The sequence below is a fragment of the Prionailurus viverrinus genome, chromosome C1 (genome assembly GCF_022837055.1).
Source record: "Prionailurus viverrinus isolate Anna chromosome C1, UM_Priviv_1.0, whole genome shotgun sequence".
NCBI classification, from domain to species: Eukaryota; Metazoa; Chordata; class Mammalia; order Carnivora; family Felidae; genus Prionailurus; species Prionailurus viverrinus.
The window spans coordinates 187157051-187182201 of NC_062568.1; the positions used below are offsets into that span (position 1 = coordinate 187157051).

The 25151-nt window shown below is 40.3% G+C and overlaps 1 protein-coding gene across 1 annotated transcript in view; it reads left to right on the forward strand.

Moving 5' to 3' along the window:
* Positions 1-18081: 18081 nt before the first annotated feature.
* Positions 18082-25151, forward strand: part of PSMB2 (proteasome 20S subunit beta 2) — a 33585-nt gene continuing 26515 nt past the window's right edge. Inside the window, exons 1-2 of the mRNA XM_047873410.1 lie at positions 18082-18298; positions 23134-23256. Of these exons, the coding sequence (XP_047729366.1) occupies positions 18208-18298; positions 23134-23256 (214 nt within the window). The 5' untranslated portion in view covers positions 18082-18207. The remainder of the gene's footprint in view (positions 18299-23133; positions 23257-25151) is intronic.

Sequence of the window (25151 nt, forward strand, 5' to 3'; positions counted from 1 at the left end):
TGGGAGAAAGGAGATAAAACAAGGCTGTTAATACAAGGGAAGATTTAAAAAATTGTACAGGAAAAGTAATACAACTTTAGTGTCAGCAGTGAACCATGTGTGCAAAATCAATAAGGCAAACTCTGAATATTGATTTAACCAAAAATTGTGATATAATTATATTAGAAGGATGCAAGAGAGAGAGGTATAAGGTTGGAGTGCTAAAGGATTGAATTATCTTTCATAATATATTACTAGATTAAAAACTAACATAAAAGCATATTATTTAGATATTCAGAGGTAGTAGTACTAGCTGACTTTTAAAAATCATGTACATGTATTGATTTGCTTTCAAAAAAGAAATGTACAGTGGTATATTATTCAGCCTTAATAAAAAAGGAAATTCTGACATATGCTACAACATGGATGAAATTTGAGGACATTATGCTAAGTGAAATAAGCCAGTTACAAAAAAGACTATGTGATTCCATTTATATGAAGTACCTAGATTAGTCAAATTCAGAGACAGAAAGTAGAATGGTGGTTGGCAGGGGCTGGGGGACAGGGAGAATATTTAGTGGGTATGGAGTTACAGTGTTGGAAAATGAAAAGAGTTCTACAGATGGTTATATATATATCCATCTATAATGGTTAAAATGGTAAATTTTATGTTATGTATATTTTACCACAATTACAGTTTTGTAATTAAAAATGAAAAGAATACATCCTACAATCCAGATTTCCAGAAGATTAAATGTAGGATTAGAATGTAAGGATTAAATGTAAACTCCCAGAGGGCAGGAAGTTTGGTCTGTCTGCTTACTGCCATAGCCCTGGAGCCTAATACAGTAGTCACTCAGCCAACAAATATAGTTGACTACTGAACAACACAGGTTTAGACTGCACAGGTTCACTTATGTGGATTTTTAAAATATAATGCGGTATCATAAATGTATTTTCTTCATGCTTTTATTCATAGTTTCTTTAAATTGCTTTTTCTGTAAGAATACAGTATATAATACACATAACATACAAAAATACGTGTTGATGGCTTGTTCATGCTGTCAGTAAGGCTTCTGGTCAACAGTAGGCTATTGGTAGTTAATTCTTTTGCGAGTCAAATTTATGTGTTGGTTTTTGATTGTGCAAGAGGTCAGCATCCTTAATACCCTGTTGTTCAAGGGTTAACTGTATAGTGAACACTCAGTAAATGCTATCTATTATTATTCTTTGTATTTGTCTTCAGGACATATCCCTTTGTGCTGAACAGCAGCATTGCTTTCCATGCAAGTACAATTATGTGCATACATGCACGCAGGTATGCAGGTAAACCTCAGGGCATATTCCTTCAACAAGTACTTACTGTATGAATTAAGAATAACTCCACAAGTAAGCATTAGTATCCTATATTTCAGATGAAAAATGGGCCATATAGCCCATAATGGGATAATTCTCATTTCCAGTCTTGGTCTTCAGACTCTGAGTCTGGTGTTTGTCCCGCATCAACCGCAGTTGAGGAGTTATAGAAGCACATTGCTGAGAAATCACCTAAATTTAATGACAATTACAAATGTGAGGAGGATTCGTGCAGGGGAGGAGTGGGTGATGACTGGAAATGTGAATACTGTCAGATGGTGGGGAGAGCCTTGGGTGTCAAGTGCAAGGGTCTGGAAATTATTCAAAAGTGATGTAGATCCAGTGAAAGTCCCAGATGAAAGAGACCTTTGAGGAAGCATCATTTGGCAGCAGTTGGCAGAGCATACTGGAGTGGGAGGCCAGGGTATGAAGGCCTCTTAGGAGGCTGCCACAATAAAATGATAATGTTCTAAATTGGCACAGTGGAGGTTGTGGAAAGAATAATGAAAAATCAATGAAGTTTATAAATCTCTAGTCAGACTCATCAGGAAAAATGGAAAGATACAAATTACCGATATCAATATAAGGAGGCAGAAGGGGTTTATTGCTACAGATCCTACAAAAATCAAAAGGTTAATCAGGTGATGCTATGAACAAATTTTCACCAATAAAACTTGGATAAAAATATAATTTCCTCAAATTATTTGAGAAGAAATAGATAACCTGAATAGCCCAGAGTCTGTTAAAGCCGCTCAGCATAGAGGTTCCTCAAAAAATTAAAAATAGAACTACCTTGCGATCCCCAGCAATTGCACTACTGGGTATTTTTTCAAAGGGTACAAAAATGCTGATTTGAAAGAACACACACACCCTAATATTTATAGCAGCACTATCAACAATAACCAAATTATGGAAAGAGCCCAAATGTCCATTGACTGATGCATGGATAAAGAAGATGTGGTAAATATATACAATGGAATATTATTTGGCAATCAAAAAGAATGAAATCTTGCCATTTGCAACAATGTAGATAGAATGTGGAATTTAAGAAACAAAATATGGAATTTAAGAAACAAAACATATGCACATAGGAGAAGGGAAGGAAAAATAAGATAAAAACAGAGAGGGAGGCAAACCATGGAGATTCATAAAAACACAACAAACTGAAGATTGCTGGAGGGGAGCTGGGTGGGGGGAGGGGCTAAATGGATGATAGGCATTAAGGAGGGCACTTGTTGGGATGAGCACTTGGTGTTATATGCAAGTGATGAATCACTAAATTCGCCTGAAGCCAATACACACTATATGTTAACTAACTTGGATTTAAATTTTAAAAAAGGAAGAAAAAGAAAATTATATGTGAAAAAAAAAGAAGAAATCGCATCTTCCTTTAAGGTGAAGGGGGATGTGCCTATAACTTTTCACTATTCATTGCAACAAGTCTTGGCATTCACTGCCACCATACAACCCACCTCACTCATCCAGCTCAACCAAACACTAGCTTAGGCTAGTTTAAAGTAGGTTTCCATTTCTTATAATCAGAAGAATCTTGAATAGTCCAGGATCTTAAAGACAGCTCTTTCAGTGTAACACAGTCTGTGACATCTGTCCATGGTTCTGACTTTGTGCCTCTAGTGGCTGCTACAGCCAGGAGTCGCGGCTGCTGAACTCATCCTCAACACCAGGCACCCCAAACCCTGTTGCTTCTATCCATGGTTCTGACCAAAATTCTCTCATTTACCACTACAGCCTGAGGGTTAATATGAGTTTATAACTCTAAGTCACACTCTCCAAATTTGGGGGTTTAAGAAGATGCTCCCCTCTGGCTGCAGCATAGAGACCTTCAGTGGTCCCACAGTGGCCAACTAAGGCAAGGGGGAGGCCAAGCTCTTGTGAAAGAAGACCAGCCACTAGCAGGTAAGTCCACACCCCTGGGACAAGTTCAAGGCAGGAAATCAAGGCTACAACCAAGTGGGAAGAGCTCCAGCCTTGGAGGGACAGGAGAGAAAACTAGTGAAGGAAGCCTGCCATGTGGACTAGGTACAATTGGGGGTAATGGGAGAGGTCATTGCCTGACAGGCACAAGAGTGCTCAGGGCACCCCTATATACCATGTAACAAGCTTGGGCTAGAACCTCTAAGCCCAGATGAAATTGGGGAATCTGATGAATCTGAGCCTACCTTCCCTTGCTGGAATTTGGCAATTCGTTCCCCCAAAGGCAACCCAATACTATGGGCCGAGCTTCCTTAGAGACAGAACTTCTCCAGGTCACAGTAAACACTGAGGTTCTTCCTGTGACTTGCACATGACACTCAAAAGATGAAAAGAAAGAGAGAACTGGGATTAACTAGAGAAGGCTTCCCAGAATGGGTGCCTCTTGAGGAGAATGGAGAATCAATTCCAAGTAATTACTATGTGCCAGGGACTGCAAAGTACTTTTATATACACTTCCTTATTTAATCCAAACAATCCAGTGAGAAAAGTTATTTTTAATGCCATACTGTATTATTCAGGGTTCTCCAGAGAAACAGAACCAATAGGATATATATTTAGACATATATATGTGTATATGTATATATATATGTGTGTATATATATATATATATATATATATATGGAAATTTATTATAGGAATTGGCTCACATTGTTATGGAGGCTGAGAAGTCCCACGACATACCATCTACAAGCTGGAGAACCAAAAAAGCGGGTGGTATAATTCAGCCTGAGTCTGAAGGCCTGAGAACCAGAAGCTCTGATGTCTGAAGGCAGGGAAGAGGGATATCTCAGCTCAAGAAGAGAAAAAGAGAACTCACCCTTCCTCAGCCATTGTGTTCTATTTGGGCCCATCAACAGATTGGATGATGCTTGCCTATGTGGGTGAGGGTGGATCTTCTTTACTCAGTCTACTGATTTAAATCCTAATCTCTTCCAGAAACACCTTTACAGACACACTAAGAAATAACGTTTTACCAGCTAACTGGGCATCTCTTAGCCTAGTTGAGTTGATATGTAAAATCAACCATCACACATACACATGGAGAACTGGGGCCCAGAGGGGCAAAAGACTTGCCCAAGGTCACATTGTCAGTATGTGGCACAGCCCTTGCTTTTTCCATGGAGTGTTATAAGCTCCAAGTTAAACCCTGCACCCACTCACTACACTGACCCCTCCACGCAGGCAGTGCCTTTTATAAGGGCCACATGTCCTTCTACCAGCTGCACCTAGCATGGCTGAATGATGTGAGTACCAGTCATGCCCTCCTCTGAGCACCATTTGGGTCTAGGAGTTGGAGAACGACTGGAGACTTCAGGTGGCAGAAAGGGGAGGAAACCTCTGTGGAGGGAGAGGCTGGTAGGGATGGCAGTGGGATAGGACTGACTCCCTGCTGGTCCCAGAACGATTCTCACCTGCCAATCGATGGCTAGAGACTCACACAAGTGCTAATCAGCTCCATTGACACACACAGGCTGGGGCTACAATCCATTTTCACATGGGATGGCAGATCGATTCCTCATTCTCTACAGTCCTCAACCAGCCTCATCAGGCCATTTGTCCTTGAGGGGCTGAGAAGCTGGTTAACTCTGCACCTCTGGCCTCCTGCAAACCTTAGCCTTCTATATATTCTCCCCAGATTACAATCTTGCTCCCCAAACCATTGTCAGCCAGAGCAATACAGTGGAATTCTGGCTGGGAGTCCGATAAGCCTAGGTTCCAGTCTCAGATCAACAGCTAACGGTGTGACCTTGGACAAGTCACTTCGCCTCATCTAACCTCAATTTTCTTAGCTGGGTAATGGGGACAAAAATTTCAGCTCTGCAGGATCTCTGTGAACATCTAGTGAATGCAAAGTTGGGGAACACTGCAAAGTGTAGCTAATACAAAGGATGGACGGCTGCTTCTAGAAGAATAGGTTCTTTCTCCAAGCCTGGCCATCCACCTTCACCTTAGGCCCTGTCTGTGAGGTCGGACAATTCTGGGAGGGAGTTCTGTTGACATAGGCCTAGGAGAGGTTTTCTCCTGTCTTGGGTTATGTTAAATAGCCAGAAACAGTTCCTGGAGCCCTTTTTCTCCCGACATGATCAGATCTTCTCGGGGACCTCTGGGTTTTGGAAAATGAGCTTAGAAACAGTGGAAACCAGGCAGGCAGGGGCTGGGCTCAGGCAAGCCACCAGGGAAAAGGGTGTTTCTAGGGCTCCAGGTAAATTTCTCGGTTTATCTTCTACATTCAAATATTAAATCCCACCAATGTTGACAAATATTTTTTCAGTAATCATCTGTTTTATTTAATTTCAGGAAAGAGGACAATTTTCTAGAGATGCCTTTCACATTCTTCCCATGCATATTTTCTTCCAGAGGAGGATCCCTCTGTATCCCTCAATCCTATCCACTGGTCATGGAGATTAGGTGGAAGTAGGAAAGGAATGTATGCCTACTCCCTAGGCCAATCAGATTTTTTCTTACTTTGCATGTATTGGGAGATAGCCATTATTGTGTATGTGGAAACAGAGAAAGCTGGTTTCCTTAGAGAAGAGTGGAGTAGATATGCAGAAAAATGTAGAGGCAAGAAATCATGAGGCCCCATGAGAGAACAACGTGGGGAGTTGTTGTCTGATGATTTTCTAGTTCTGTAGCATATCGACTTTACTTGCTGGAATGAGGTTCAGCGAGTTTCCCCTATGCCCTTCCAATATAAGCAACCATTTATTAAGTTGGCTTGGGTGCATTTCTGTTTCTTGCTGCCAAACAGCTCTCTACCTAGAGCTAACCTTGTGTGCAACTGTTGCTTTAACTTTTTTTTTTAACCACTTAGTGTAAATATTGACATATTAGGTGGAACAATTACCAAATACAGAAGCTGTTTGGTCATGGAGAGGGTTTTTCAAAGTGCTTCTGAATTAGTATCTGCTCATACTAATGGAAAAATGGAAATAATAGCAGTATTATTAATCATTAATTGAAACATTTAAACATATTAATCAAACAAATTAAATCTATAAGACCTAATATATCCTATGAGCTGTTATATACTCTTGTCATATATTAATTATCTCATTTAATTCTTACATCATCCTTATGAGGCAGATACTATTATTTTCTCTGTCTTACAGATTGGAAAATTGAGGCAAAGAGAAGTTAAATAACCTGCCTAAGGTTATGCAGTTGGTAAGTGGTAAAGATGGGATTTGAACCCAATCCACTTGGTGCCATGATCCGTGTACTTAACGATCATATCATACTCGGTACAAATTAATAACATCCTAGGTTTGGGATGACTCTGCATCAATTGCTCTCATCTCATCTGGGTCCATTTCCTTGAATGAGGCCAGGAAGCTGAGCAGATCTAACCTGTCACTAAGAATAAATAGCCCTATCAGCCACCTCTTGAGCTAGAACAGTGGACAGAACTTGAGCCCAGGGTAGTGGGAAGGAGTTCTGGCCACTGCCTGTCCTCCCTGGGCTTTGCACGTACATCTGAACCCCCCCAGACCTGCCAGCCTGTTGAGCTCTCCATGGAGATTCCTGGTGAGAGATGCTAGTCCAATAACATGGAAAGCTTCTTGGCAAATGCCTCAGACAGAGGGGTGCCCAGTCCAGGCCCTGCAGCTCCTGACTGTGCTCTTGGTTTTTCCTCTTCTAGAGCATTCAAAGAAATTTTCTCACATCCATGCCCTCCTTATCACACTTTGTCCTGACTGCATGACAACCCACTGGATGGCTCTAACATCCCCCTCATTAGTCTGCTGGCCCCAAATCTCTCTCCCTCCAATTCCTCCTCCTCACAACCTCTACAGCAACTTTTCTGAAATGCGTGTCTGACTTTGTTATACTCTTGCTTTAGCAACTGTGGGTCCCTTGAAGATATTACCATTAGGGGAAACTGAGTAAAGGATATTCTGGTACTCTCAGTACTACCTTGCAACTTTTCTGTAAATCTAGAATTATTCTAAAATGAGAAGTTTATTTTAAAAAGTCATGGCTCAGGGCAACTGAGTGGCTCAGTTGGTTAAGCATCCAATTTTGGCTCAGGTCATAATCTCACATGAGATCGAGCCCCACATCGGGCTCTGTGCTGACAGCTCGGAGCCTGGAGCCTGCTTCAGATTCTGTGTCTCCTTCTCTCTCTGCCCCTCCCTCCCTCTCTCAAAAATAAATAAACATTATAAAATAAAATAAAGTAAAATAAAATAAAATAAAATAAAATAAAATAAAATAAAAAGTCGTGGCTCACCACACCCCTTACCCTGATATTTAAGATCTTCTGGCAAACCCCTGCCCCCCACAGCCTTCCCACCATTTCTTAAGGATAACATTCTTTTGGAAACCTCAATACCATTACACTGTCTGGAATGTTCTTCTTCACACCCTTAACTTTCCACCCTGTCAGTCTGATGAACTCCTAGCCAAGTGTTTTTATTTACCAAACTCTTGAGTAGTACTATGTGCTACTTATGGTTATAGTCTGAGTGTTGTACAAATACTAACTCACGTAATCCTTACAACAACCTCATAAAGGAAGTACTATCGTAAGGGAAGTACTATTATTAATGCATTTTATAGATGGGAAAACTCAGACACAGAGAAGTTAAGTAACATGCCCCAAAACATGGAGTTGGTGTTCAAACCCAGGCATTCTAGATCCAGACTTCATGCTCTTGACCAGTATACTTTATTGCCTTTTCAGTTTTCAGAGTTCAGCTCAAGTCACCTCCTCTGGAATCTTTCCTTGACTTCTTTCCAACAAAGTTACTCTTTCTCCACTCTCATATCCTGTAGCCCTTAACATGCTCATTCATTTGTCCACTCACTTCTTCATTCAATATTCATTGAAATATATTTATTGAGCACTCACGATGGTCTAATATTCTTCTAAGCACTGGGAATATATCCATATACGACAGTCTGTATAATCCTATATTGGAATTCTTTTTGATCTTTCCCACTCCCTGTGGACTTCTTCTCCAAGATGTTGATCTTTGTAACTCCTTGAGCATCTTGCACAGTACCTGGCATGCAGTTTGTCCTCAGTAAATGTATTTTTCAGGAATAAATTAATAGTTATCAAGAATGGTGATGACAGTAATGATAATGTCAACCATTCGGATAAATCTGGCGTGCAATTGCGACAGTGTGGGCCAGGGGCCAAGCACATTGTCACAAATGAGCCCCAGGCCAGGAGGCTCCTGGGGAGATGACAAGTACCTTCTGCATGTAGACCAAGCCGTTGTTGTCACTATGATTATTTCAGCCATTAGTGTTGGTGTTATGCTACAGCGTGGCAGGTGCCAGCAGCAAACTGGCCTGCTAAACTTCCTCATGGCAGGAGAAGCATCAGGGAAGCAAATGCTCTTAGAGAATAAGCAGCCAGGAGGACCAGGTTCAGGATGGGCTTTCAGCCCAGAGTCTTAGCAATGCAAACATCAGTTTTGGGTGGCTGGGGGTCAGGGCACATTCTCATCTTACTTGAGTCTTCACAGTCCCAAGCCCTAGATCTATTAGGAAGTAGGTGTGTAGAGGAGGGGTGCTATGGAGCAGAAACCATCAGATTAAAAGGCCCTAAGTAAGAGGGCTCATCAACTTTCATTGTATCATGGGTGGGTGTTGGGGTAGTTAGCGGTGAGCTCCACATGAAGGTTGGATTTGGGGTGAGAATGGGTCCAAGGGAGGGGTGTCTGGGTGACTCAGTCGGTTGAGCGTCCGACCTCAGCTCAGGTCATGATCTCGCGCTCTGTGAGTTCAAGCCCTGTGTCGGGCCCTGTGCTGACAGCTCAGAGCCTGGAGCCTGCTTCGGATTCTGTGTCTCCCTCTCTCTCTGCCCCTACCCCACTCATGCTCTGTCTCTCTCACTCTCAAAAATGAATAAATGTTAAAAAAAAAAAAAGAATGGGGGCAAGGGACAGGTAAGGCAGGGCTTAACATGGTCCTAATTCCTTACAGTTCCAAGTCCTGGAAAGAAGCTCACTGGGCTTCCTGGTTCTGTAGAATCTCCTTGGGGATCAGAAGTTCAATGGCACACATAATGTTTGTGCAGAGTCCTCGAAAGTCCTCTATAACTTTTCTTATGGGATCCCAGAATCACTGCATTGAATATTATAGGCGTCTTGGGCCACTGGGATTCTCTAAATGACATTAGATCCATTCCTGTGCCTCTGGGCAAGAGTTCGAAACAATTATAGGTGGTGAATAACAACTGTTTACCAGTGATGTGCATGGTGCTGTCAGATTCAGATGGTACAAGGCAGCAGCAGGTCTCTGATTGTGGACCACTTAAAATCTACTGAGGCTGTGTCAACTTCTGTGGGACCTACAGGAAGAGTTGTGTTTTGGGCCATCAGCAGGTGTGACCATCCTGGTCCCTGGGGGTAATGAGAGGGGAGCAGGAAAGTGTCATTTGTCTGACAGTCTCTGAGATGCTGGATCCTGCTGCTGAAAACCCCAGCCAGCCCTGATGTTTGTGTTTTAGGCCAATCACACACCCCAGGGATGATAGGGGACAACTGGGGCATTTTCCAGGGAGAAGTTTTCCTTTTCAGGTGGAGAAACTAAGGCCCGGAGTGTGAGACCCTGTCACAGAGTTTGCCCATCTCTAGGTCCCTGATTTTCAATTTAGCCTCTTCCTCAGGACTGGCTTCATTCCAGAGTCTTCTAACTGAAAGCCAAACTTCTTTTTTCCCAGGTCTGTAGTCAGGAAGCAGGAGAGGAAATTTGAAATTTAAGAAGGTCCTTATATGTCTTGGCTTTTTTCCTCTGCTCTGCTTCTATTACCTCAGGGTGTCTTGGGCCAGGGAGGGTATTGCCTTTCAGGGTATTCATTCCCAATCTGCACAGTTCACCCATTTGTATTTTAACCTTCCTCTGTGTACCCCAAATACACCCTCATCCACCCCTGGCCTTTTCCCCTGCCCTCTCCGGTTGAGGTTTTGATGGGCAGATTTCCCCCCCTTTTCTCTTTGGTTTGGTGCCTTGTGTTCCATCTGGCCTGGCTCCCCTCTGGCCCAATCTCTTCTGTAATGAACTTATGGTGCAGTGCTGGTACATCCACCTCCCACAGTGGTGATGGCTCTGATGGACAGTTCATACTGGGCATTGCTTAGCCCTTTGCATAACTGCCAAATAGCTCTGGGATTGAACAGCTGCTCTTGAAGATGGTGAATAAATAACAACAATAATATCATTTATGAAATGAAATGCTTACTGCACACTAGGCTCTAGGATAAGCACTTGGATCTCATTTCATCTTCACAACAACTCTATGAGGTAAGTACTATCATGTTCATTGCCCATTTTCTAGAAAATGAGACAGGCTCAGAAAAGTTGAGCATCTTCGTCAAGGTCTCCTGGCTCCTGAGTGGTAGAGCCAGGATTCAAACTCAGGCTTGTTTTATTTCAAAATACAAGCTCTTAACCATCATGTTGCACTGCCTATCCAAGTTGGAGGAACGGGGTTTTCTGGAACATGATAAACATCATTGGCAAGCGCAGAGACCATTTTCTAGACATTTAAGAAATATGTGTTCGGAAGGAATCTTCCTGAACTGATGCAGAAAATGCTAGATAGAAATGTGATGAGGAAAGATGAAAATCCAGAGTAAAATAAAAGTAGATACCATGAAGGCCAACGATATGATATAGAAAGATACTTTGTAGAAAAATAAGAGGCTGGTAATACACATACAAAAATATTAAAGATGATTTAGAAATGCTGCTTATGACTTCAGGTGTCTGATACCCAATAGAATAGGATGACAAAAAAGTGAACTTGAAATATTTACCCAGTTGGGGTGGATAACCTCAGAGGTACCACCAAGGCTGAATAGAATGAGACATCTGACTTGCCTATAGAAGAGGGTGTTTTATACAAATAGGGTCTAAGAAGACCCAAAACCTTGGGAGTATCAGGACCTGTTCCAGAGGGGCAGCTGGCATATGTCAGATGCAATCAAGAAAGCAAAGGTAGCATTGAGAGGTGAAGCCAAGAACAACTGATGAATGTAAGTGGTTGGCCATTGTGACTAGTCTATGAGGCAAAGGTAGAATCAAAGGTGAAGTTATCATCACTGATAGTTCAGTTAGAATGTGCCAACTGAATGCCTATGACTGGCAGAAGTAAATGAAACAGGAGACCTAGAATCTTGAGTCAGCGAATCGTCATTCAATTAACCATGGTTCCAGAAAATGGTGCCTTGCTAGCATGAGACTACTTCCTGTCAAATTGTGGACTGTTCTAAAAGTGTAATGCTAAGCCAAATAAGTCAGTCAGAAAAAGACAAATGCCATATGATTTCACTCATAAGTTTTGTTTCACTTTAAGAAACAAAAGAAATGAGCAAAGGGAAAAAAAGAGACAAATCAAGAAACAGACTCTTAGCTATAGAGAACAAACGGATGGTTACCAGAGGGGAGGTCAGTGGAGTGATGGGGGAAATAGGTGATAGGAATTAAGGAGTGCACTTGTGATAAGCGCTGGGTGATGTATGGAATTGTTGAATCACTATATTATGCATATGAAACTAATATAACCCTGTATGTTAACTATACTGGAATTTTTTTAAAAAGTGAGATAAAGAATGCTGTAAAAAATGATGACTTTCATCTGGCAATGGAAGAAGCACCTTTTTCAAAGTAAATCCACTTACTGGAAGAAGTGTGGTACAAACCATATGACAATAAGATATACACTCATAATGGGTGTGAATTTTACAACATTCACATGTAAGATGTGGAACATTTTCCTACATTAGATAAACATTATTTAAGCACTGGCTTACTCTGGTTAACAAATTCTATTTCAGAAATGTTTGGGGGACTCTCCTTCTCCCTAAGGTTACATAAAAGTTCTGGGTTCCTGAGAAGCAGAGTCTGAGACAGGGATTCTTGTTCAAGTGGTTTATTGGGGGAGTCATTTCTGGAGGAAGGGTGAGAGAAGCAGGATGAGACAGGGAGTAAAAAGTTGGCAAGGATGTGATTTCAGCTGATTCTGCAAGAAAGCTCTAGAGCATAAATTGGATCTCAGAATTAGTTCCCTACTGAAGCAAGAGACAGTCCTTTGTATCCCTGTGTCAATTAGTTATTACTCAGGTGGAGTGCAGCCTCCCACTTGAGGGATATGACAGTTCTCCAGAAGAAAGGGTAGCGTTTACAGAATGAATGCTTGTGTCCCCCCAAATTAATCTATTCAAACCCTACCCCCCCAAATTGATGGTATTTAGAGATGGGGTTTTGGAAATGTAATTAGGATTTAATTAGGTCATGAGGGTTTGGCCCTCAGGATGGAATGAGTGGCCTTATATGAATAGGAAGAGATATAAGATAAATAAATCCTGGGGATATAATGTACAACATGGTGACTGTGGTTGATAATACCGTATTGTATATTTGACAATTGCTAAGAGAGTAGATCTTAACACTTCTCATCATAAGAAAAAAATTATAATTTATGTGTGGTGATGGATGTTAACTAAACTTATTATGGCAATAATTTTACAATGTATACATATATCAAACCATTATGTTGTACACCTAAAACAAATGCAATGGTATATGTCAATTATATCTCAAGTTTTAAAAAGGAAGAAAGCTCTCTCTTGTGCTCTCTCTCTCAGTGCGCATGCACTGAAGAAAGGCCATATGAGGACATAGTGAGAAGTCAGCCATCTGGAAGCCTGGAATAAAGCTTTTACTAGGAAGTGAATCTCGCTGGTCCCTTGATCTTGGACTTTCTAATCAGCAGAATTGAGAGAAGATAAATTTCTGTTGTTTAAGCCATCCAGTCTATGGCATCTTTTTTTTTTTTTTTTGTGGTAGCCCAAGATGACAAATACAGCAGGTGTGAGTTGTTGTCAACCAACTTGACTGGGGTGTGTGTGCACTGATAGTTTCTCTGCAGTCCATCCCTTTTACCAATAATCTCCACTTAACTGCTCTCATTAAATTCACTCCATCTAGGCATGGCTGCTCCAGGATCATGACTGGTCATACTTTCTGAGAAAACTAACCCTGAGAAGGATTAGTGGAGTGAACTTTGGCCTCTGTTGTTGTATTTGGTTCATGAGCTGTGACTCACACTCATCATCTTCCTCTGGAACAACCCATTTTAGATCTCTTTCCCCTTTGGAAAGTTGATCCTCTTTGGTGAGTTGATCCATACCTTCATTTCTTTTTTTCCCCAGATTTATTGAGATATGATCAACATATAGCATTGAGTAAGTTTAAAGTCTACAATGTGATTATTTGATATATATTTATACTCTTGTCTCTAAGGAGTAAGTTCTCCTGGTCACCAGACACTTTTCAGGCTACGGTGGCTATAATTGCACATTTATAATGCAACTGAGCATAGGTGTACCAAAAGATGCCCCAGTGGGTCATCTGAGTGCCAAACACATTCCTCTATGTCCTCATTATGTAGCAGCAGTCCTCTCTCCTTGTGATGGTTAGCGTTTATTACCTCTGACAGACTGTGCAGTTTACTTGTACTCTCTGGACTTGCTCAAACTTGATCCCAAATGTACCACTTCTATTTTATGATGTATTACTGCTGAGCCCACATGACCTTATAACCTGGTGGGTTTGACAGAACCTAGCTCATAATGGGAAGTTCAAGTTACATCGTCATTTGATATCCTATGGTCAGACACTCAGTTTTTACCAAGATGGTATGCCCCTATTCTAGATTTCTAGAAGTCTGAGTTACAACTCTCCCATTGTGGATGACCAGATCCATATGGCATGTTCCTTTATCAAAGACCCCTCTAGTAGCATGCAGTCAGCTGGGTCAAATGGCCCATGTGGCAGGGATGCATATATTGTAGCCTGATGCTGTTTCAGAGTCCATTCAAAACTTCCATATGTCAATAGATGAGACCACCACTCAATATCTAAAACAAAAACTACAAAACTTAATTAATTGCTTACTTAAACATAGGCTGACCAGGCACAATTTCTCTAAGAAGAGTGGACTGCTGATTTTAGAGTTTTGGAAAAGCATAGAATTCAGAGACTGGTGGATGTTCAGAAGTGTGGTTATTTGGGTGTAACTGTTCATTGGTTGTTGTTCATTCAGAAGTATGTTCATTGGAATGAATCCAATCTTGGCTCATTTTTGTCTTATTTTATTTTTTATTTTTACTTAATTTTTTTTTTATTTGAGAGAGGGAGAGAGAGAGCGAGCATGCAAGAGGGCACGGGAGAGGGGAGGCAGAGGGAGAGACAGAGACTCTCAAGCAGGCTCCATGCTCAGTATAGAGCCCAATGTAGGGCTTGATCTCACAAACTGTGAGATCATGACCTGAGCCGAAATCAAGAGTCAGATGCTCAACTGACTGAGCCACCCAGGCGCCCCAAAAATACAATCTTTAAAAAAAATTTTAAGTGGGTATTTTGTAGACAGCATATAGTTGGGTCTTGCTTTTTTATCTAATCTGAAAATTTCTAGCTTTGAATTAGAATGTTTGGATCATTATATTTATGTGATAATTTATATCATTGGATTTAAATCTACTATCTTGCTATTTATTTTCTATTTATCCCATGTGTTTTTGTTTCTTTTTTCTTATCCTAGTTTGTCTCCTTTATTCACTGAGTATTTTATGTCTTTTGTTGGCTTATTAACTATAACCCTGTGTTATTTTAGTGTTTGTTTCTGGTTTATTGCATACATCTTTTACTTATTGTCTATACTTGTGTATAATATAAGAATCTTAGAGCAATACATTCCAGCTTCTTCCCTCCTGGCCTTGGTGCTTTTTTGCCCTACATTTGACTTATAAATATGTTACAAACCCCATAATACATTGCTATTATTCTCCCTTTAAAACATTTCCTTTAAAGACATTTAAATCATAAGAAACAAAGCCTTTTTATTTGTCCACAAAATTACCATTTCCAGAGCTCTTCATTCCTTTGTGTAGATCTAGGCTTTCCTCTGGTGTAATTTCATTTCCAGTTGAAGGACTTCCTTTTATATTTCTTGTAGTGCAGGTCTTCTAGTGATGGATTTTTTCAGCTTGTCTATCACTGAAAATGTCTTTGACATAGCCCATCCCAGTTCAACACAGGTGAAAGTCTTAGGAATTGCAGTGTTACAGCAGGTCTGGGACTGTGAATATTCCTTCTACTGCCAGCGTTGGTGGCCTCATTGTCATCTACCTGGTGAGTGTTCTCACTCCAGAACCCCTTGGAGACTGCTTTCTGGGATCACTTTTGGTACCAAATATTTTAGCTTGAATTCCTAGAAGCAGAGTCAGAATGAGGACTTTTTTTTCAAGTCATTTATTGGGGAACTGCTGTCAGGAGAAAGGGAGTAACAGAAGCAAGCTAGGGCTGGGGTAGAGGGGTGGGGAACCTAAAGCAAGAATGTGGTCTTGGCTAGAGACTGGCTTTAGACTGATCCATGGGGGAAACTCTGGAGAACAAATCATATCCCATTTTAAGTTATGAGAATTGACCTTTTATCCTTGTGTCCATCAGTCATTGGCTAGGGGGTGGGTATGTGTGCCTACCCTCCCAGGCAAGGATGCCTCCCATATGGTTGAGGGAAATTCTCTGAAGATAGGGACAGTTGTGAGTTGTTATCAACCAACATTTATAGCAGCTGGGGGGTAGCAACTACCATGGGTAGGTAAAAGGGGATATTGACAGGGCATCAACAGTATCAAATATACTAACATTCATGAATATTTAGAAGTAGTCCTCTACTATCCCCTCTATCATTGTCCCCACTCTACTGTCTAAGCTCATAGGGTCTTCTGATTGTGGGCTTCCACGTCAAGCTTGGATTTGGGAGTCTTGCAAAACTGGTAGCCTCCCATATTATGGTCATGTTCTCTAGGTACACTGCAGTCATTCTTCTTTAAGATCCTGCCAGACTCCTCAGGGTTCACAAAGGAGCTAGATCTAGATATGGTTCCTTATACTCAGAGAACCAACCAAACCTGCATCTCCTTCCCATCTCAAGAGAAATACAAAGCAAATCTCTCTTCTAAATGTCCCTCTTGTAAGTAGGGAAATTGAGGCTTAATAAATTTTGCACCAAGGTTGGAAGAGGTAGAGCTGGGACCAGAGTTAGGTGTTGATTTACAGGCCTCCCACTATATGAGGGTTCTGCAAACTATAGCCCATGGGCCAAATTCACCTCTCCTCTTCCCCCTCACCTTTTATTTTTGTGAATAAAGTTTTATTGGATTATAGCCATGTTTGCTCATTTATGTATTGGCTATGGTGGCTTTCACACTACAATACCATCATTGAGTGCTTGTGACAGATACTGTATCACCTACATATTTGAAATTATTTACTGAAAAAGTTGGCTACATCATGCTGTTTCTGGAACCTCTACAGACACTTTCTCTAATTTTGAGACTCAGTTATTCTAAGGCTTTAAGTGAAGAAAGTTTCCTCCCTGATTCTTGGTGAGATAGCACAAGTTGGGTCTTGAAAATCTATTTTCTTCCATACCTACAAGAAGTTAGAGAATCTCTAGTGTGACTTAACTAGAGGAGATGTCCTGGGAGGAAGAATGAAGATACAACTTAAAAGATCCTTGGAGCTTTTTGCGAGGAGGGGGTCCATTTTAAAAATAGGATTTTCCAATTCAGAATGCTGCAGTTTTTGTGAATGAATGAATGAATATTGGTATGTGCAAAGGAAAAAAGGTCTGGAAGGATACAGACATCTAGTGGGTAGTTATCCCTGGTGGGAAGAGAGATATTTAACTCTTCATTTCTTGTGTGATTTGTGTATATAGTACAACTGTGTACTCTTTGCAGTTAAAAAACACACAAACACACAAAGAGAGAGGGGGTTGGGAGGGAGACTCCCCACAGTGGTGTTTAAGAAAAGAATCTTTCTAGGATGATGGATGCATCTGTGTTCTCAGCAGTACAGTTGACTTAATGACCTCACTTGCCCCTGGCATCCATCTCATGATCGATGGGCTGCCCCTAACTCCTCAGGCTTTATATTCCTTCCCAGGCAGAGAGCTGGAAGAAACATTCTGAAGAGAGTAAGGACTACAGATTTCTGCAGAAGCAAATGAATTGCACAGTTGTCTTGGAAATAGAATTGGAATTGTTTTGTCATTTCTTGGGAAGCTAGTAGGGCTGGCATGAAGACCAAATTGTGAATGTCAGAAACTAATCATAAAATATTTCAGCTTTTCCCAGAATGACTTCAAGATATAAAGACATGGCCATGCTTGTTCCATATTCAAAAGAAATGGATAATACATGAACAGTGCAAAACATTCAAACAATACAGATGTGATTAAAATTAAAAGTGAAATTCCTCCCTTCAAGCCGCTGTTGCCAGAAGTAACAATTGCATGTAATTTGAAGTTGGAATATCTGTAAATAGATCTTTGATAATTACTCTTCATGCTTAGAGCTTTAACTCAACCATATTTTATTTTTGTAAAACACATAAATAGGGCTCTCGTCAAGTTCATTTTTCTGTAACCTGGCTTTCAGAGAAAGGAGTTTCTGGAGATATTTTACCGAGCGAAGGGAAAGAGCCATCGAGGGACGCATGCCATTTCAGCCCCCACACGTGCTCCGAGCTTTACATATAGCGCATGATCTCATTCTCAAGCGAGTTTTAAACTCAGTTTATAAATAAAGAAACTGGACGTTACATAAAGCAAGCAGCCCGTACACCAGATTTGCGTGAGAGCCAGGCCAAAAGCGAACGCAGTAAGACGCCCAAAGCCTCGCCCACTTTACAACCTCTCGCGACAATTGGGCGTCATCCGAACGCGCCGGAGGCCCGGGCGGTCGCGCGGTTAGTGTCACGCGAAATCTTCGCTCGGCTGTGCTGTCTCACCGGTGAGGCCGGGAAGCCGGCGAGTCCCACGCTCTGTCCTCTCGGCCTCCCGCCACTATGGAGTACCTCATCGGTATCCAGGGCCCCGACTATGTCCTTGTCGCTTCCGACCAAGTGGCCGCTAGCAGCATTGTCCAGATGAAGGACGGTGAGAAGAAACAGGGGAGGCCCGGCCGGCCTGGATTTGGGGGCAGTCGGACAGAGTTCGTAGGGGGTTGGGTGAGCACCAGGGAGGATTGGGAGGTGGAATCCCGCGTGCCCTGCTCTGCACTTGCTTAGTTTTTGGAACGAGGAGACGGGCAGACTGGCCTAGGGCCTTGGCATTCGCTCCTCCTATGGCTCCTAGGTCAGTGCTCTGCTCTGCCTTCGTTAGATGTTTGCTGGGTGAGTTGCCTGTGGGAATTCAGTTTTTATGTGTTCAAGCACCTGCCGGGCACCAGGGTCCCTAGACCCCCGAATCTTTGATAAAGTTTTCCTGTTGTCGCTACTAATGAGGTTAGTTTCCTGGTGGTATAAGGTGAGATCCTGGGGAGACAGACTGTGTGTGGGACTAGAAACTTGGCATTTCCCTCCCGCTGCCTGTTTCTTCCCATTTCTCAGCCCTGATCCTCCTTTTCCGGTTTTCCAGGGCACTGGCGGCCAAGTTTTCTTTGTATTTAAGTATTAAGTAGTTAGTGGAGTTCGGGGTTTGGAGCCTTTTGACTTAATTTGCTCTGTGACCTTGTACAAGTTATTTCGCAGTGCCCAGATTTCTTCATCTGTTCAGTCAGGTTAGTAACACCAACCTCACAAGCTTGTTGGGAGAATTGAGTGAAAAAGTTTGGTGCAAATGCTTAGTGCAATGACAAATAGGTAGTAGTGATAATACTAAGTACTTAAATAATGATTTACATGAATTCATTTAAACTTTTAAGATAGACATTAGTATATTGTCATTTAACAGCTGTTTGTGCTGAGGCCTAGAGGTTAAGAAACTTGCCTAAGGCCACAAGAGGCAGAACCCCGGGTTCAAACCAGTGCAGTTTGACTCAGATCTTTTGCCCACAAGTATTGTACTATACTGTCTCCCCATAGTCGGTACTTAATAATTTTTTAAAGATTTGGGTTGTTGATCTGCTGAATCTAAGAGTGTCTTTTCATGACTGATCATAGACATGCTACTGTTGAAAGAGTATTATGCTTCGGCTCAGATGGCTTAATGTTTATTTGACAAATAGGTTTTGGGTACCTGTGTTGCCCATTACAGTGCTGGGTGTTGAAGGGATGTGAAGAAGAATAAGATGTGGCCTGTATCTTAAAAGAAGTTACAATTTAATAAGGGACTCAGATGTGTGTACAAATAATTCTAGTATAAGCTAGAAAGTTATGCTGTGTATATAAAAATGCAAACTTGTCCTGTAGCGCAGAGGACGAAGAAATTGTTTTTAGGTAGTTCAGAAGAAGAGATTCTTTCAGCTTGTGGAGATTAGGTAAAGCTTTGAAGGCAGGCTATAGTTAATCTTTGGTTTAAGGAAAGAAAAATGATTAAATCGGGAAGTATGTGCCCATCACTGCTTTTAGAGGTGACAGGCTTCTGATTGTCAGGCTGTCACCACTTGGGGAGATGGAAAAAACTCTGAGGGACTTTGCTTGAATTCTGTTCTTTTTGAAGAAGAGAGACCTACAAGTGACTTGTTAGACATCTATGGTATGAATTGGATTATTCCTCAAGTCAGATGACTTGAAATTCCATGATCAGTTTATAGAAGTTTTATTTGTAAATCATGCTTTCCAAAAGAGTCAGCTTGTTTTGAGAGTAAATCTGTCCATTATTTTGAATACTAAGACCTTTGATATACAGGTGATTTTAGCAGGAAGTATTGTCTAGGTAGAACAGTAATGAAGTCAGTACCTTTACAGGTATTCTGTATAATCCTCACAGGGGTCTAAGACATTAAGAAAATAAGAAAATAGGTACTACAAGATGATTTTGTATGATAAAAGAAGGATAGGTAGTCAATATTAGGTTAGTTTTTAATGATTTGAGGAGTGAAGACTGAGGGTATTCAGAAAAAAGAAAGGTCACTGTGGCATGGAGGAAAGATGAGTTTGAGTTAGTTCTTGAAAAATAGTTGGAAATAATTGCACTTAATTCTAATTTTCCTATAGTCTTTTCTAGGTATAAAATGTTTTATGATAGGAGCTTTGGAATTCTATGAGGACTTTTCCCTATCTTTCATGAAGGAACTTATGTAGAGTAAGCAAGAATGCTGAAAATGAGTAACCTTTTGGGATTTATTTTCTCCAAGTATAAAGTAAGAGTGATACTTCCAATCAGTTATTTGTTTTTGTTTTTGTTTCTTTGGTTTGTCACTTTGTGATATTTTGATAGAGAGAAGATGTTTCCCAGAGATTGCTTGCTTATGAAAATGCCCCAAGTCTTCGGTTTGGTTATATGCCACATTTCATGTCTCTTGTCTCCTGGTCTGTATAGAATTACTTTTAAATTACTCAGAGCACTTCAGCCCACACAGAGTGCTTTTTTCCCCTGAATTCATAAAGCATGTGTAATCTGAACTACATTGTCTAATACTGAGTATAATAATATTGTGCATGTACAGTTTTCCCTACCTATGAGTTAGGTAGGGGTAAGTGATAGTATAACCATTTTGTACACTTGAAAACTAGGGCCCAAGTTCAGAGTGCTGAGCCCGGATTATAACCAGGGTCTACTGGAGCACCTGGCTGGCTCAGTTGGGGGAGCATGCAACTCTTGATCTCTGGGTCATGAGTCATGAATTCACGCCCCACGTTGGGCATGGAGCCTACTTAAAACAAACAAACAAACAGTCAGTCATTCATGAGTTCAAGCCCCATGTTGGGCATGGAGCCTACTTAAAATCAATCAATCAATCAATCAATCCAAGATTTTGGGTTCTAGTACAGTTGGCTTTTCTCAGTATTGTATACTGGTATTCTTCATTTTGTTGTCTCATTTGTTTCATGTATGTGGATCTTGTAAGTTCTTTGTCAAGGATTAGAAATTCCCTAGTGCTACATAGGCTGTTTCCTCAGGGAGCTATTAGCATCTATAACATCTCCCTTTGCTGTTCACTGGACACACAATAGATGCTTAAAAAACACTTTTGGCCTTATATTAAATTAAGTTCATTTAAAAATTGAACAGTTTACTGCCCAGAATTTTAGCATTTCTCCTAAATGTGACATTAATTCTTTGTAAACAAGCTTTTCTCTTTCCAAAATAAGAACACCTTTTTTTCTCATTGTGAAAATAATGCAAACTTATTAATGTTTTCTTATAAAAATGATGCAGGTTTAGTATAGGCATTTTATTTCATTTTTAATATTTATTTATTTTTAAGAGAGAGAGAGAGAGAGACAGAGTGCGAGCAGGGGAGGGGCAGAGAGAGACAGGGAGACCCAGAATCCGAAGCAGGCTCCAGGCTGTCAGCACAGAGCCTGACGTGGGGCTCGAACTCACAAACTGAGAGATCATGACCTGAGCCGAAGTTGGACACTTAACCTACTGAGCCACTCAGGCGCCCCAGTATAGGCATTTTAAGAAATGGTAACAAGCACGAAGAAAGAAATAAAAATTGTGCATACTCTTGCCACTGGCAAGAACCTAGATGCCAGTGGCATCTAATACTCTTCTGGTCCTTTTTCTTTGGAAAGGTAATATATCCATATATGTTTGTTTTTTGTTTTTATGACCAAGTTTGCAAACTAACAGTCTTTGAGTCTTCTGTAGCCTATAATAAATGAATAAAAGTGTGTGTGTAGGAGTTTCAAGGCAGTTTGATACTATCTGCAGGTACAGTTTGTGTGATTTTTTTTTTTTTTCAGTCTAAGAAGTCTTACGGTTCTACAACTCAAACATTTGTAAAATAACTTGACTGTAGCATTTTGTTCATTAAATCTTATTAAGGTATTTTGGCATTTCAGAAGCTTTCAAATAGCTTTCAAACCTGACTCCCAGGGAAGATTATTCAGCACTATTTGAAAAATGGAAAGTGAAAGTGAGAGTGGGATAGGGACATTTGGGCCTTTGCTGAAGCTACATGCCGAACATGGGGTTTTCTTCCTCAGGCACTAATTGCTATATGAGTATTTGTTTACCTGTGTAATCTGAATGGATGTGGTTCAACTAGGTAAGATTAGACTTTTGGGATTTTTGAGGTTATTTTTAAATAGCTTAGTGTTAAAATATTCATTAGTATTTTTGCTCTGGCAGTCATTTTAATTTTCTCTTTGCTTTGGAAATGGTGTTGATTTACTTTTTAAGGTGATTTATATTCTCAGTTGATTTTTTTTTTTTGTTCTTTCTCAAGAGGGCTCCTTAATTTTCATTGTAGCACTGGTGCTTCATCTCTGCTTTTGTGTGTGTATAAACAAAATAACTAACATTTGTATTTGTAGAGACATTGCAGGGCTTTGTAATCATGAGCCTAAAGATAATGGCCATTGGCTTGGTTCCTTCAATTTCTTTGAAGGTTCTGTTTTTTTGCATTTCAAATGCCTTTAAATGTATTTAACTGTATTTTCAATGGTCGGCCTTCAAATATATTCTTCAACTGAGATTGACCTTAATAAAATACACCAATGGGTTTAACATGGAGAGTGAAAGAGAGTAATTAATATAGTTGCCCATTAAAGTCTTTTAAAAACAGAGCTGCCTGGGTGGCTCAGTCGGTTGCATGTCTGCTCTTGATTTTGGCTCATGATCTTGCAGTTCATGGTCCCGTGTCTGGCTCTGCTTGGGATTCTCTTTCTCCCTCTCTCTGCCCCTCCCCTGCTCACACGTACTTTTTCTCTCTATCAAAATAAATAAATAAACTTTAAAAATGTTTAAAGTCTTCTAAAAACAGTGATTAGCAAAATTATTCAGTATAGTGATTGATAAACTATATTTATGGCTTCCTGTGTGATAGCAGTAAATTTCTGATGAGGTAATTTTTAACACTATTTTTTTTCTTTGAGCAGATCATGACAAGATGTTTAAGATGAGTGAAAAAATCTTACTTCTGTGTGTTGGAGAGGCTGGAGACACTGTACAGTTTGCAGAATATATTCAGAAAAATGTGCAACTTTATAAGATGAGAAATGGTGGGTAATACTTGGAATGTAACTTTGGTTGATTTGTCTTTAAATCTGAACTAAAAACAAATACTCTCTACTGGCAGTTCTACATATGAGCAGACCAATGTGGCCATGTTTTTATTTGAATCTTCCTACTTTTAAAACCTTAACTAGACTCTCCTTCTGATCCTGAAGATTTTCTGTAAAAATCCTGGAGCAGAAAAGAGAACCATTATACCACTGATACTCGAGGGCCACCTTGGAGATGAACATGGTAGTATCAGTCTTTTTAAGTGTTAGGTATTTCAGAGGATGTTATTTGAGCTAAGGTATGGCTGAACCTCAAAGCTAAAAGACCTCAGTTGAACTTGGTTTTACTATTCTTTTTTTTAATGTGACAAGTTACTTATCCTCTCTGGGCCTTTATTTTCCTCATCTCTAAAATGAGATAATAATAATAATAATAATAATTAATAATATGTAAAATGCTTGTGAACTTAAAGCTCTGTGTAATTGTGGGAGATTTACTATCAAAAAGAGTTCTGCCTTGCCTTTCTGGCAGATTCGTGTCTAGGAAGATAATTAGGATTTTTGTGAGTTTCCTCTGGGGCTAATGAGCTCTAATCCTTGTTAGAGGATTCCTCAGTAGGATTTCCTCATTAGGCAAAGCATTATTATGAAATAATACTGCCACTAGCCCTATTATCCAGGAAAGTTCATAGTGTCACTAGCAGGAAAGACCTTCAGTTACTTTACAGTTTAATACACTTAGACACCACACTGGTATAATATGGAGCTGTGAAAGAACTTACTTTGAATATCATTGTATAAAATGGCTGCATATGACCCAATTATGTAGTTTTTTAGGTAGTAAATTTAGCATCATACATTCAGTTCCATGAATATTTTTGAGGGCCTCCTCTGTCTTAAGCACTCTGGCTAGTACCACAGAGAATTCAAAGATGAAAAAGGAACCTGAAGCACATGGCACTTAGGTTTAGGCAAGTTGAGAGTATTTCAAGAATTTTTTTTTTCTAGTGGCTCTACTTTCTGCCTACATGGCAGGCGAGGGAAGCCAATAATGTCTCTCAAGTACGGTAGCTGCAGCAATATTTCATGATTGGAGGGGGAGGAAGAGTAAACCAGTTGAGAGAGTTGCTTGTTACATGGGTTTTGGAGTTGAAAGTCAGTGCAGAAAACAAAAGTCGTGTATGGTTAAAATTGCCTTGAAAATCTTAAATTACCTGTCACATGCAGTTTTGTGTATATAACCCTGCACAGTAATTCTTAATGCATATTAAAGTTTGAGAACTGAGATAAAATAAGGGAAAGGAAGAAAAATCTATATATAAATAGGAATCAGACCTTTCTGCCTTTAAAATAACTGTAAAATCCTTAGTGGTGTTTAGGGGATTAGGTGGAGAATTGCAAAGTATTCCTGCTTGTTCAGAGTTGCTCCCCTTATAATTTAATAGGTACTGATAGGCTTGTTGTGAGCATGAAATTCAATAACATATGAAAGCAGGTAGCATAGATCTTGAAACATAATTGCTGTTCAATAAATATTTGTTAGAATTTTAATCTAAATCTTACCTGCTGTAACACTGGCGTGTGAATTGTTGTAGGGAATAATTTAACCGCATGCTGTCTGTCTTTCCAAACTGGCATTTCCTGCATGGGGCTGCTCAGTTTTGGGTCATTCTTGGGTTTTGGCACTAGTCCCTTTTTACTGGGGGGTTAAGTTCCAAAGTGAGTGCATTATTAAACACATACCTGATGGCATTTCTCTGGGCTGTAGTTTTGTTGTCATTACGACTTTCTTTTTAGAGGTTTTATGCTTGAGATACTCTGTTTTTTAAAAATGTTGTAGATAGTGATGGAAATGTGTCTTTCTGTGGCCTGTACTTTTGAAAATCATTTAA